At 32.4% G+C, this 14,476-nt stretch overlaps 1 protein-coding gene across 2 annotated transcripts in view; it reads left to right on the top strand.

Moving 5' to 3' along the window:
• Positions 1-2,618, top strand: part of LOC139523203 (zinc finger protein 423-like) — a 31,552-nt gene extending 28,934 nt beyond the window's left edge. For both annotated transcript variants that reach the window (XM_071317023.1, XM_071317024.1), the window contains 3 exons: positions 584-709; positions 1,657-1,784; positions 2,172-2,618. In XM_071317023.1, coding sequence (XP_071173124.1) covers positions 584-709; positions 1,657-1,784; positions 2,172-2,435 — 518 coding nt within the window. In that variant the 3' untranslated portion in view covers positions 2,436-2,618. The remainder of the gene's footprint in view (positions 1-583; positions 710-1,656; positions 1,785-2,171) is intronic.
• The last annotated feature ends 11,858 nt before the right edge of the window (positions 2,619-14,476 follow it).

Raw genomic sequence — 14,476 nt, 5'->3', positions numbered from 1 at the left:
GTAAATACTTGAAAATGTATATATTTCAATTGAATGTTTTATGAATTCTTTCTGGTGTCTGGAATATTATTCTTAAAACTTCCAGTAAGAATTATTTTATTTGTAAAATGTGTTTTGATAAATAAAAATATAGATTTACAGTTATAGGAATGAAAAACCTATTGTCAGTTTAATCTCTTGTAAGAGTTTACACGTTCAGATATTTAAAGGGAAGTAACTCTTTCTCTTATAAATGTTATAAGTATGATAGAAGAGTTGGTCCACAATGAAGTAACTGGTTTAGGGTAATTTTTCATGTAATGTATTTGCCAGTTTTGATTATATGTAAAGCAAATTATGATGTTCAAAGGGTTATTATTTTATATTTGTTTTGGCAAATATGAAAGAATTTCACTGTTCAAAACTGATTTTCTTACATAATGAAATAGTACTCTTATTTCAAGTCCTTGTATATCCATAGTCACATGATTTACATTCCTACTTTATTGGTTAAATTCATTATGAATGATTGCTGAGAAGGTACTCTCCAAACTTCACAAGTCTACTTTTGCTATAAAAAATATTCTAAATTCTCTTTTTGCAGGGTCAAAGTTTCCATGTCCAGTCTGTCAGAAGGTGTTTGCATTGGCCAGGAACTTAAACATTCACATGAGGTCACATAGTGGAGAAAAACCTTATGAGTGTCCAGTCTGTCAAAAAAGATTTGCCAGTACGTTTCAATCTTGGTGATATTGACCATTTTGTAAAGTGACTTTTGAGATAAAAACTAGTCATTTCATACCACACATGATATACATTCAAAATCTTTGAGAAGCATAGATATCAATTTATACTGCGGCTAGTTTGGTTTAAAGTTATTTCTGATAATACTGATGGTTATCATTTCACATTTTAATTATCTTTTCTTGAACAAATACATGAAATAGGACAATTGCAATAAAATATTAAAACCATGTTATATCTGACAAATATTAGCTGAAAGTCCCTGTGTAAAGACAGATTTTCATATCATGCTAATCAAAGAAAAAGGGCACATTTGAGTAAAAAACAAAATTGAAAACTTCTTCCAAATTCATTATACTGTATGACTGTAGGGAAAAGCACAAAAGCATCAAGAAATGTTTATGAATTATATTTGCATTCAATTTGTTATTTTGTCATGAAATGTCATAATATGTGAATACATGTACCTTATAAAAAGAAACTGCTGATCCACATATTCTTTTGAAACATTGGCAACAGTGAAATTAATAGAAATATAAATTTTCAGAAGCAATTAACATATTTCCATAAAAAATTAGGTATGGCCATAAAAATCCTTAAAAAATATTGTTTGATTTAGTCAACTTTCAAATTTTGTGTATATATGGTTATGTATATTTATGCTAATAGGATCCCTAAAAACAGAATTTGAAATGCACACAATACCATTGAGGATTTACTGAAAATCAAGAAAGTCAGCAGTCCTGGAATTAACTTCACGAGGAACGCTCATTCCACAAAACTTGTAAGACAAAGATGAATAAATACTTGAACACTTGAAGAGCTATATTTTTAGTTGAATTTTACCCTATATAATTCAGAAATAGAAGTGAAAAATGTAATAGAAAATAAAATTTATCGTCGTAGATTATAACTTTTCACTCTATTTTATAGGAAAGGAGAACAGAAAAGCACATATGAGATCTCATGGCGGGATAAAACCATTCTTATGTCCTATGTGTGGAAAATCATTCACAAGGAAATGTCATGTTAAAGAACACATGAGAACACATTTTCTACAGGTTTGTTTTCTATACATTCAAAATGTGACCAGTGAATCACCAGTTCTCATATTTGTTTTTATTAAGAACAAGGTTTGACTGTTTTGTTACAATTTTGGTCAATTAATGTCTTTACATGTTAATTGTGTCCTGTAAATTAATGAAGATATTTACTTTTTTATTTTCCTCAATTATCAGAATTCTGCTTTAAAATATGATAAATTTTCAAACATTTCAAAAGCTAAAGATATGTTCTGAATATCTGATATATAAATGCTTACAAATGCATATAAGTATAAGAGAAGCTAAATTTGTTAAATATGACTGGAAAAACTACTATTACTTTTATATACAATAACCGACATATTTCATAATATGGAATTGACTACTTAATAATTTTTTTAAAAGGAAGAAAGCAAAATAGATTCTTCAGACAAGAAAGAAAATGATGAAACCTCCCAAACAGATAACCTTGAAACAAGACTAGAGGGCGGTATAATTGTTGACCCTTTATCACCAATGGATGATGATGAAATCATAAGTGCTACAAGTGAGGATGATTTTGATACAGAAGGGTTATCTGCCCTTGGAGAAGTAAATGAAGAGGAGTTTTCTTATGTGGAGGAATCTGACTGTGAAGACAGTGAAATAAAAACTGAAATTCTGGAATAGATACATATATCATTGTCTCAGTTATTAAAGCTTGAAGAACAAAACAATTGATACTATATTATTTATTACTTGATTATTATTTAATGTTTGTTGTTATCAAATAGAATTTATAAGATATAGAAAAAAAGAGAAGATTTTTGTTCATTATAATGAAAGTAAAATAGTGAAATAAAGATTTGTTTTAGAGCAAGTTTGGTTTAGTCTTGTCAAAATAAGAAAAGATACATTAATAATGATTTATTGAATATTCATTTGTAAGTGAATAATTTGACTTCAATTGAACCCTTTAGCTAGAGATTGATTATACATGAACTAGGAGTGTTCAGGTAGTAAAAGGAAAAGAATGTCAACATTTAAAAGTGAAACAAGGGTAAACCATTTGATTAACTGATTCGATTTAAAAAACTGATTTTTATACAGGTAGAATCGATTAGTAGCACATTGTTTTAACCTTTAATGTGAAATCAAACAGACAGACCTAGGAAAATCCAATTGAACAAGTTTGCAACCTTTTTATATTTATGTTCATATTTACAAAGGGTTATATAACTTTTGGCAGTCTATGGAAGGTCATTGGATGGTTTATTACATGGTGTCTAGACATTTTTGTGCATTGTAAATTGTTTATTTTAAACCTTTTTATTAGCTCACCTGGCCCAAAGGGCCAAATGAGCTTTTCCAATCACTTTGCGTCCGACGTCCGTCGTCATCAACTTTTACAAAATTCTTCTCCTCTGAAACTCCTGGGCCAAAATAACCAAACTTGGCCACAATCATCATTGGGGTATCTAGTTAAAAAAGTGTGTCCAGTGACCCGGCCAACCAACCAAGATGGCCGCCATGGCTAAAAATAGAACATATGGTTAAAATGCAGTTTTTGGCTTATAACTCAAAAACCAAAGCATTAAGAGCAAATCTGACATGGGATAAAATTGTTTATCAGGTCAAGATCTATCTGCCCTGAAATTTTCAGATGAATCGAACAACCCGTTGCTGGGTTGCTGCCCCTAAATTGGTAATTTTAAGGAAATTTTACTGTTTTTGGTTATTATCTTGAATATTATTATAGATAGAGATAAACTGTAAACAGCAATTATGTTCAGCAAAGTAAGATTTACAAATAAGTCAACATGACCGAAATGGCAAGTTGACCCCTTTAGGAGTTATTGCCCTTTATAGTCAATTTTTAACCATTTTTCGTAATTTCTTAGTAATCTTTTACAAAAATCTTCTCCTCTGAAACTACTGGGCCAAATTAATCCAAACTTGGCCATTGGCCACAATCATCATTGGGGTATCTAGTTTTAAAAATGTGTGGCGTGACCCTGCCAACAAACCAAGATGGCCGCCATGGTTAAAAATAGAACATAGGGGTAAAATGTAGATTTTGGCTTATAACTCTTAAACCAAAGCATTTAGAGCAAATCTGACATGAGTAAAATATTTTAATAGGTTATCATCTATCTGCCCTGAAATTTTTAGACATATCGAAACAACCCGTTGTTGGGTTGCTGCCCCTGAGTTAGTAATTTTAAGTAAATTTTGCAGTTTTTGGTTATTATCTTGAATATTGTAATAGATAGAGATAAACTGTAAACAGCAATAATGTTCAGCAAAGTAAGATCTACAAATAAGTCAACATGACCAAAATTGTCAGTTTACCCCTTAAGGAGTTATTGCCCTTTATAGTCATTTTTTAACCATTTTCATAAATTTTTGTAAATTTTTGTAAGTTTTTAGAATATATTTTCCACTGTAATTACTGGGCCAAGTTCATTATAGATAGAGATAATTGTAGCAAGGAGAATTTCCAGTAAAGTAAGATCTACAAACACATCATGATCACCAAAACACAATTTTGTCATGAATTTATCTGTGTCCATTGTTTAATATGCACATAGACCAAGGTGAGCGACACAGGCTCTTGAGAGCCTCTAGTTTGGATATACTTTTAGTATAAGTCTAATGTATGAGAATTTGTGTCATATTGGTGAACATGAATTTGACAGCATGTGCCCCTTTAAATGGTATAGGTAAAATTGATGTACATTGACAGTTTTTCTTGTTTCTGTTATAAGGAGCAATTTTGTCAATTTGTATCTATTAATTTCGATTTCTAGAACTTTACCACAAATGATCAAGTTGTTGTTTATACTTGTTACAAACTCAGATTTGGGGATTTTGACAAGTTTGATCGAAAAGGTATCTAAACAATGTGGTCTATTGACATTGTCCAAAATATGATTTATTTTTCTATGCTGTTATCAGCAAGTTGTATAAACTGATAAAACAAAAAAGAATAAAAAGAGCCATATTAGCCATTAAAACTATGTATCTGTGGTCTCTTTTAGTCATTTGGACGTAAAGGTCTATGTGAGCTTTTGCCATCATTTGGCATCAATTGTCAGTCATTCTAGTCTACTGTTAACATTTTCACATATTTCTCAGCTAGATAAGATATCCAAAAAGTTGACAATAACTGAATTCCTGGATAGCACACTTATAAAAAAGAATTTGATATTGGCTTATAAACATTTGGACAAATCAAAATATAATATTTACAAAAAAATTAAAATGGTAAAAATCTTCATGGAAAATTCAAAACAGAAAATCCTGGCAAAATCAAAAGTTCAAACACATCAATCAAATGGTAAACAACTGTCATATTCCTAACTTGGTACATGATTTCATTATGTATAAAATTGTGGATAATTGGTTTTATAAGTAAGTATAAAGTATTGCACCACCTAATGGCTACCCAAGTTGTCCATAATTGTGGTGTTATGTTCAAGATTGCTGATCTATGTAAACTACATACCTCAATGTTCTACATTTAAGTTGAAAGAGAACAGATTGTAATTTCTTTAGGTTCAGTCAGATTTGCATATGTAAGAGTTAAATCTTCTTTCAGCTTAAAATAAAGGCAACAGTAGTATACCGCTGTTCAAAACTCATAAATCAATGGAAAAAAAAATCCGGGTTTCACACTTAAACTGAGAGAGACGCATTTACTATAAGAGGAGAACAATGACACAATTTTAAAATGTAACACACCCAGAAATGAACTAAGCATTAGACAAAACCCAACGAGAACAACAAACACAACATCAAAACTAAATGCATGAATTTGGGATAGAAAAGTACTGCGACACGTCTTATAATAATGTGAATTCACACTCAAATATAAGAGAAAACAAACGACACAAAAGAAACACAACGTTAAAATGTAACAAACATGGAAACGTACTATAATATAACAATGACCATATTCCTGACTTGGTACTGGACTTTTTTCAGAAAAAAAATGGTGGGTTGAACCTGGTTTTGTGGCATACCAAACCTCCCGCTTTAAAAGCAATGCTAAATATAACATTGAAATGTCAACACAACATTACAGGACTACAATACAAATAAATAGGAGACCATATTGGACAAAGAAACACACGAATAATAGCTAACAAAAAGGTACCAGGTTTAAAATCTAATACGCCAGAAGTGCGCCTCATCCACACCAGACTCACTAGTGATGCCCAGATACAAAAGTTCGAAAGCCAAAACAAGTACAAAGTTAAACAGCAATGAGGACCAAAAGTTGAGAAAAGTTGTGCCAAATACGGCTAGGGTTTTCCACTTGGGATAAGAACATCCTTCTCCTTTAGAATAATTTATACTTTTGCAAACAGTAAATTTTATAAAATGACTATATAAAAGATATACATGATAAAACTGAAGTATTAACTAATTACAGAAAAACAAACCGGGTACATTACATAAACCAACATAATCAAACACAAACAATAGACACACCCGAAATAGTCAAGGCCTCAACGCAAAAAGTGACATCACATTTGAAATTGTAAAAAAGGAAAGAAAAAAAAAGGTTATATTTGTACTAAATACTGATATTACAGTTAATAACAATGAGTATTGTAATACCTATTAATATCAAACTGAGGTAGTGATTAGACAATTAACTATATTCTTTGTCCGGTTTATTCTGAATCAAACTGCAAACGTACTACATCGTACAAATTTCGTTGAACCAAATCAAATCTAATAAATGAAGGCGGTGATTAATTTTCTTTATCATAACACATGAATATAACAGAAAATACATCAAGACATTTGACAATATCCGATGAGAATTACAAATATAACATAAAAACTAAATACATGAATTTGGGATAGAAAAGTACCGTAACACGTCTTGTAGCAATGCGATTTCACACTAAGCAAAACAGTCACAATCCGGAATTAGTGACGTTCGGTAATTAAAAGATTAGACAACGTAATGAAAAACCACAATCTAACATGTGGTAAAAATGTCCTTAGCTAGTTTGGACAAAGACACATCGTATGGATCAACCAATTCGTGATGGTGTCCGTAAAATTTATGGAGTGTCAATTTCAATCTGTCCTCCTCATAACACAAAAATCTGTGTCCTTTTCACCAAACCCTTCAGAAATGTTGCCTCCATAAAAGAGTCAAAGGATATCAAAGCATATTGAAACTCTATTAGTAAATAATAAACCGACAACACCATTACAAAAACGAAAGACAACAATAAGACAAACAACAAAAAGACAAACAACAATTTTAAGAACACAAAATAAACAAGAATGTGTCCAAAGTACACGGATGCCCCACTCGCACTATCCTTTTCCATGTTCCATGGACTGTGAAATTGGGTAATAATCTAATTTAAAATTAGAAAGATTATACTATAGGGAACATATGTACTAAGTTTCAAGTTGATTGGACTTAAATTTCATCAAAAACTACCTTGACCAAAAACTTTAACCTGAAACTCCCCCTTTCATTTTCTATGTTTAGTGAACCGTGAAATTGGGGGTCAAAAGTATAATTTGGCTTTAAAATTAGAAAGATCATATCATAAGCAACAAGTGTACTACGTTTCAAATTGATTGGACTTCAGCTTCATCAAAAACTGCCTTGACCAAAAACTTTAACCTGAAACTCCCCCTTTCATTTTCTATGTTCAGTGGACCGTGAAATTGGGGTAAAAAGTCTAATTTGGCTTTCAAATTAGAAAGATCATATCATAAGCAACAAGTGTACTTAGTTTCAAGTTGATTGGACTTCAGCTTCATCAAAAACTAACTTGACCAAAAATTTTAACCTAAACGGACGCACAGACGAACGGACCGACAAAAAACGAACGAACGAACGGAGCCACAGACCAGACAACATAATGCCCCTCTACTATTGTAGGTGGGGCATAAAAAAACAACAAAATACAGTGATACAATCCTCACTTAGAATAGGAACGATCTCTGACTCTTATGCACCAGAAGGATAAGCAGATCCTGCTCTACATGTGTCTTGTTGTTCTTGTAAGTACAAACCAGGTGATAAGTCTTGTTTAGTGGACAATTTGAAGAAAATAGGACGGAGTGTTGTTACGACGATTTGAACATATTAGGCATCTGTGAAACATGTTCAATAATGGTCATCCAACCCGTGATTGTGTCTGTAAAATTTTCACAGGGACGATTTTGTCTTCCCCATTTGGAACTCTTGGTTTAATAGCTCTCTTGGGAACTGCAACCCTCTATCAGGAAAATCATTATTGTGAATGCTTATTCTGAAATATCGTTTTAATTTGAAGATAATTTACTTTTTCTGTTTTGCAATGTGTTTGTTCAGCTGGAAATGTTCACTTGGTTCATGTTGGACTAACATTTAGTTAAAGTAGGACAAAAATTTGCATCCTTGCAAATATTCAACTAATGTTTCACTTACCAAAATCATTTGCTTATTGAGTAAAGGGTTAAATGATTGAAGTATACCAACAAAGTCTTGCAAAACTTAGGCAGCAACCATTTGATTTTCTGGGGGGGGGGGGTTGCTATGGTTTTTTTTTTCTGTGCAAACTTTTTTTTCGCCTGCGGCGAAAAACAATCTATTTTTTTCCAGACAAGTCGAAAACAATTTTTCAATTTTAGCATTACATATAGTGGCAGCTGAGGGTGAAACAAACAATTTTTTTTTTCTTAGAATCAAAAACAAATTATTTTTTTCTCCAAAAACTGGAAACAAACTTTTTTTTCCAAAAAAAAAACCATAGCCCCCCCCCCCAGAAAATCAAATGGTTGCTGCCTTACACATTATTATTTATACAAATATGTCATGCATATGGCATATATTGATAAGCATAGCAAATAGTAAAATGCAATTTAAGCAACAATAGTAACGGATGTATAGGAGTTATTGCCTTTATATGACGACTTTTTTCCCACATTTTTTTTGAAAAAGAAAACAACTTTTTGTTGTTGTTGCACAAAGTGTGATATATTAAGTCTTTTACACAATATTTGTACTTAAGTTCATACAGGCAAATGGTAGATTTAAATTTGAATAACTAAGCATATTGTTCATTGTTTTCGTTTTGAAAATAAAAAAACGTCAAAGATTAGTACTTTGTCATTATATACTATGTAATTATAAGCAGTTTGACATGTTGTATTTGTCTCTCTGTCATAGAACATTGAAACAGCATAACTATCAACACAGCTTTCTTTTACTGAAGACTGAAAGACAAGGGAGTGAGGAAATCAACATCCTATCTTCATGTTTAATTTGAAATAGGAAATACTATGATGCCAGTCCTTCTGAAGAGACTGTATTAAAACATCATAATGAGTCAATACAATTTGAAATGAGTATTAGACATCTTCTCTGCAAATATAAACTAAATTTATGAATCTATGAAAGAGGGGTGGAAGATACAAGAGGGACATTCAAACTCATAGATAGAAAGTTCACTGGCGACGCCATGGTTAAAAAGAAAAAGAGAAACAAAAAAACAGCACACAAGACACAATATAGAAAAATAAAGATTAAGCTAAACGAACCCCAGCAAAAACTGGAGTGATCGCAAGTCCATCGGAAGGAAAAAGTCTGATTCTGCTCAACATGTGGCGTGCGTTGTGTTGATCATGTTAATTCAAACCCAATAAAAAGTCCAGTTGGGTAGGTCACACTCGCGAAAAGGCAACGGAATTGTATTTACGACATGAGTAACATATTCTATATCATCTGTGAAACGGACATTCCATAAAGGTCCAACTCGTGATGGCGTCCGTAAAATTTACGAAGGGATGATTTAAACTTCACCATTTGGAACTCTTGGAGTGCCGCCACACCGAAATGGAAAATAAAGGCAACAGTAGTACACTGCTAATCGAAACTCATAAATCGATTGAGAAAAATCAAATCCAGGTTATACACTAAAACTGAGGGATCAAAATAGGGAAACCTAAATCATCTCTTTTGTTGTAAAGTTTTTTTTTAATCGACCCTCACTGTCAATCTTCAGATGTAAGCAACAAAAAGACACAAACCCAACTGTATCTGTTATATCATTTATCTCTAGGTCGATGGGATAGATGCATTTAACATAGCTACCAAATTTTGAATTATTTAGTGAGAGACCATCATCTATATAGCGGAAAGTAAAGTTAAAGTTAAGTAAATGGATATTGCTAACTTCTTTTCTTTCTTCTTAAAAAGTTTCTGTATGAAATCAGCCGCATAAGAATAAATGACCGTCGACAGGAAGAGGGGCGCAATTGGTTCCCATGGGAAAACCGATAGTTTGTTGAAAAACACGTCCGCCAAACGTTACAAAAATGTTTTTAATTAACACCATTGTCTCCATCGATACTTACATTAATAAAAAGAAACGTAATATTAAAATATATTTTGCTTTCCTGGTAAGTAAGCTTACGTTCTTAAGTCGTTCGAAACTAATATTTTGACATTGTACAAGATTGTTTTTCTCAGACTGCATATTAATATAGAATTGTGTGGATACTGATTCATATTTTAGTCTGTGAAAAAAAAGAGTAAAATCACAAAAATTCTGAACTCCGAGGAAAATTTTAAACGGAAAGTCCCTAATCAAATGTCAAAATCAAATGCTCAAACACAACAAACGAATGGATAACAAGAGTCAAATTTCTGAAACACAGTTTGTGTAATAGTTAGAATTAAATTTGAAGCAGCTTGTAGTAACTGTGAGTACACTATTGCGTTAAAGGTACAGATTGCATTCATACAAGTTATCATTTTGCGGGATATCATCACCACATTTGCAATTAAAAAAAACTCCAACACTTTGTTCACAACATTCTATACGTCTTATACATGAAATTAATAAATGAATAATACGATATTTAAGATAAAATGGTGTGAATGTATAAATAAAGGCAACAGTAGTATACCGCTGTTCAAAATTCATAAATTGATAGAGAAAAAAAACCAAATCCGGGTTACAAACTAAAACTGAGGGAAACGTATCAAATATAAGAGAACAACGACACAACAGAGACACAACACCGAAATGTAACACACACAGAAACGAACTATAATGTAACAATGGCCATTTTCCTGACTTGGTACAGGGCATTTTATGAAAAAAATATGGGTTGAACCTTGTTTTGTGGCATGCCAAACCTCCCGCTTTAATGACAGTGTTAATTATAACATTAAAATGACAACATTACACGACAGGATTACAATAAATAAACAGATAAATGGGAGAAAATATAGGACAGAGAAACATACGAATGATAGCCATCAAAAGGTAACAGGTTAACAAATATTTTTTATACGCAAGACGCGCGCTACGTCCACACAAAACTATGCTCAGATGTAAAAAGTTTGAAAGCCCTAACAACTACAAAGTTGAAGATTGCCGAGGACCAAAAGTTCCAAAAAGTTGTGAGGCCAGGGTTATTCGCCTGAGACAAAAACATCATTATTATCAAGAATAATACATATTTTTGCAAACAGTAAATTTTATAAAATGACTATATAATAGATATACATGATAAAACTGAAGTGGTGACTAGCTATAGAATAAAAGCGAATACATTACAAAATCACAGCCATGTATGCCATAGTCAATGCAACGCCCAAAGTGACGTCACATTTAAATTTCTAAAACGTGTTCCGAAAATTAAGAAAGAATTTGGATGAAATTCAAGATAAGATTTGTATGACTTATCTAACTTATATTAATAACAGTGAAAATTATAATACTATTTAATATTCAATTGTAGTAGTAATTAGATAATTAATTGTATTATATCTAGCTCTGTGGATGTTTCTTCTGATCAAACTGCAAACCAAACATATCGTGTAAATTTCGTTGATCCAAAATTAAATCTACCAGGTGAACTGGATGAATAGTTATCCCCAACACAACACACGAATACAACATTAAAAAAATCGATTTACAACCACAAACGTCAAGATATCTGACAAAATCAAATGACAACAACAAATAACATCAACATCCAACAAATTAATTTGGGATGGTAAAGTACCGTGCCACGTCTTGAAGCAGTCACATTCGGGAATAAGTCACGTTCGGTAATAAAAAGATCAGACGACGTGATGACAAACCACAATCTAACACGTGGTAAAAATGTCCATAGTTAGTCACAAAGATACATCGTATGCATCAACCAATTCGTGATGGTGTCCGTAAAATTTAAGGAGTGTCATTTTTAATCTGTCCTCCTCATATTTTTGTTGGAGCAGTTTCTGTGTTAGGAGCACACTCCTGTATACGCAGTCCGTATAGTGTGAACATGAACGAGAATGACGTACCAATTGAGATATGTATAAACACCATACGAAGGGGCAGAGGTATGTTACTGCTAAGAAATGGGAAATTGATAATTGGGAAGTTGAAATCGTCCCGTTTATCATAGATTTTCGTGTGAAGTCGTCCATCTATGTCAATATTGAGGAAAAGGTCAAGGTATGAAGCAGTCCTTCTAGTATCAGTAGTATCCTTAATTTCAAGTTCACTGGGATATATGAGATGCAAGTATTGGCTGAAATATGGGATATTCAGTGATAGGCCATCATCAATATATCGGAAAGTGAAATTAAAGAATTTCGCAAGGTGCTTTTTCTGTTTATCTTTTACAAGGGTTTGAATGTATAAAACTAAACTTGTAAAGTAAATTACCTAGCTTGTGCAAAGTACTTAAAAGATACCATATTAAAATAGAGTGATCTCCCTTTGTCATTTCTTGAGTTTTGTCTGCCAATGAATAAAACAATAAATTGTTTAATTGTTTAATTCCCACTTCAAAATGAATGTTATTTATAATCTTCAGTACCATCTAGCACTTTTTTGTCTTTTTGTTGGGGTTCAGGCTATGTCGTACCTACAATCCCCTTCCCTTTCATGAATGTGACCTACCGAGTTAGATTATTTACCGGATTTGTTATCACATACGCAACACGACGGGTGCCACATGTGGAGCAGGATCTGCTTACCCTTCCGGAGCTACCCTGAGATTACCCCTAGTTTTTGGTGGGGTTCGTGTTGTTTATTCTTTAGTTTTCTATGTTGTGTCATGTGTACTTAATTTTCGATTTATGAGTTTGATTGTCCATTTGGTATCTTTCGTCCCTCTTTTATGCTTTGTGCCGATCCTTTTTTCCTTTTTGTTTTACTTTGTTCTTTTGTTGAGCTGATAAGCAACCACTGTTCATTGTTGGCGGATTTAGCACTTACAACCCCGACGCATTTTCAAGTTCATGTACCAAGTCCTTAGTCTGTAAATCTCTGTTTGCCTTCTTGTTTTTTTTTGCAGTTTTTCCTGTAAATCTCTTTTTTTTTATTCACAGCCTTTGGTCTAATCGTTTCATGGGGAATATAAAACATCTGCATATTTGTATGTTACTAGATGATTTTGGCCATTCTGTAAAGTTTCTTTTGGTCAAATTGCTCCTTCAGTATTCTAATCTTATCTAAATGACACATTACAATCCTTAATTAGTGCAAACTTTCCATTTACACCATACCCCAAATAAGTAAAAACTAGATAGGCACTATTGATCACTTTATTGAAAATAATGAAACTTCGCACAGCGTTAGTTATGATGCTTATAATTATCTAATTCGGTGTGGAGCCGTCTAAGAAAAACAATAATGGCTGCCAAATTCAAAATGGCCGACACTAGTCAATAGGTTAAGTATTATATATTGGTATGATTGACCATTAAATGGCAAAAGCACGAAAAATTTGTACAGTGCTACTTATGACGCGATCAATTATTTTTAGATATAGAGCCATCTAAAACCATTCATAATGGCCGCCAACAGTATGCACCATACAAAATTGAAAAAAATTAGACCGTTAGTTTTTTCTCATTTGAATTGTTTTACATTGTCATTTCGAGGCCTTTGATAGCTGTTTGGGCTTTGCCCATTGTTGAAGGCCGTACGGTGACCTATAGTTGTTAATTTCTGTGTCATTTGATCTCTTGTGGAGAGTTTTCTCATTGGCAATCATACGATATCCTCTTTATATATCCATTGCACCATACACTATTTAAATTTTCCAAAATTACCGCTTTCAAATTTGAATGAGACAAGTCGCACTATTTAAGAATACCCACAGTGTAAACGGCAAATTAAGATATGTCTTTAATAAAGCAAACTTAAAAACGTATCTTTTTATTACTATACAAATCACAAATAAACGATACAAATTCATGAAGGTCCTCAAACATATATTTTAGGTACTGACGTTGTTTATCAACTTAATTACTTGTTATAGTGCTATTTTATATCTTTGAAAGTTATTGTCTTAAACTGTTAAGTCCATTTTCGGTAACATCATTTAGGCGTGCCTAGGTTTCGTTTTGTTGTTCCATTGTTTTCCTCTTATATTTGATGTGTGTCCCTCGGTTTTAGTTTGTGTCACGGATTTGTTTTCTTTCAATCGATTTATAACTTTTGAACAGCCGTATACTAATACACGTCTGCCTATGTTCAGTACTTATGCATCCCGCTAATGAATTGATGTGTTGTGGTCATTTTGTGTATTCATGTCTTTCATTTTTGCTTATGTGATTTGTTTATATGCGTTTTTTTGTTTTTCAATGTTGACATATACACGTACGTTTGTTTTTACAGGTAAGAATGTAATGTTGACTGCTGATCCTCTATTTTTGAAAAGTCACGGTATTTCGCTATCCAAAATTCATG

Source organism: Mytilus edulis, chromosome 5, assembly GCF_963676685.1.
Source record: "Mytilus edulis chromosome 5, xbMytEdul2.2, whole genome shotgun sequence".
Taxonomy (NCBI): domain Eukaryota; kingdom Metazoa; phylum Mollusca; class Bivalvia; order Mytilida; family Mytilidae; genus Mytilus; species Mytilus edulis.
This window is presented reverse-complemented; position numbering and strand designations above follow the sequence as displayed.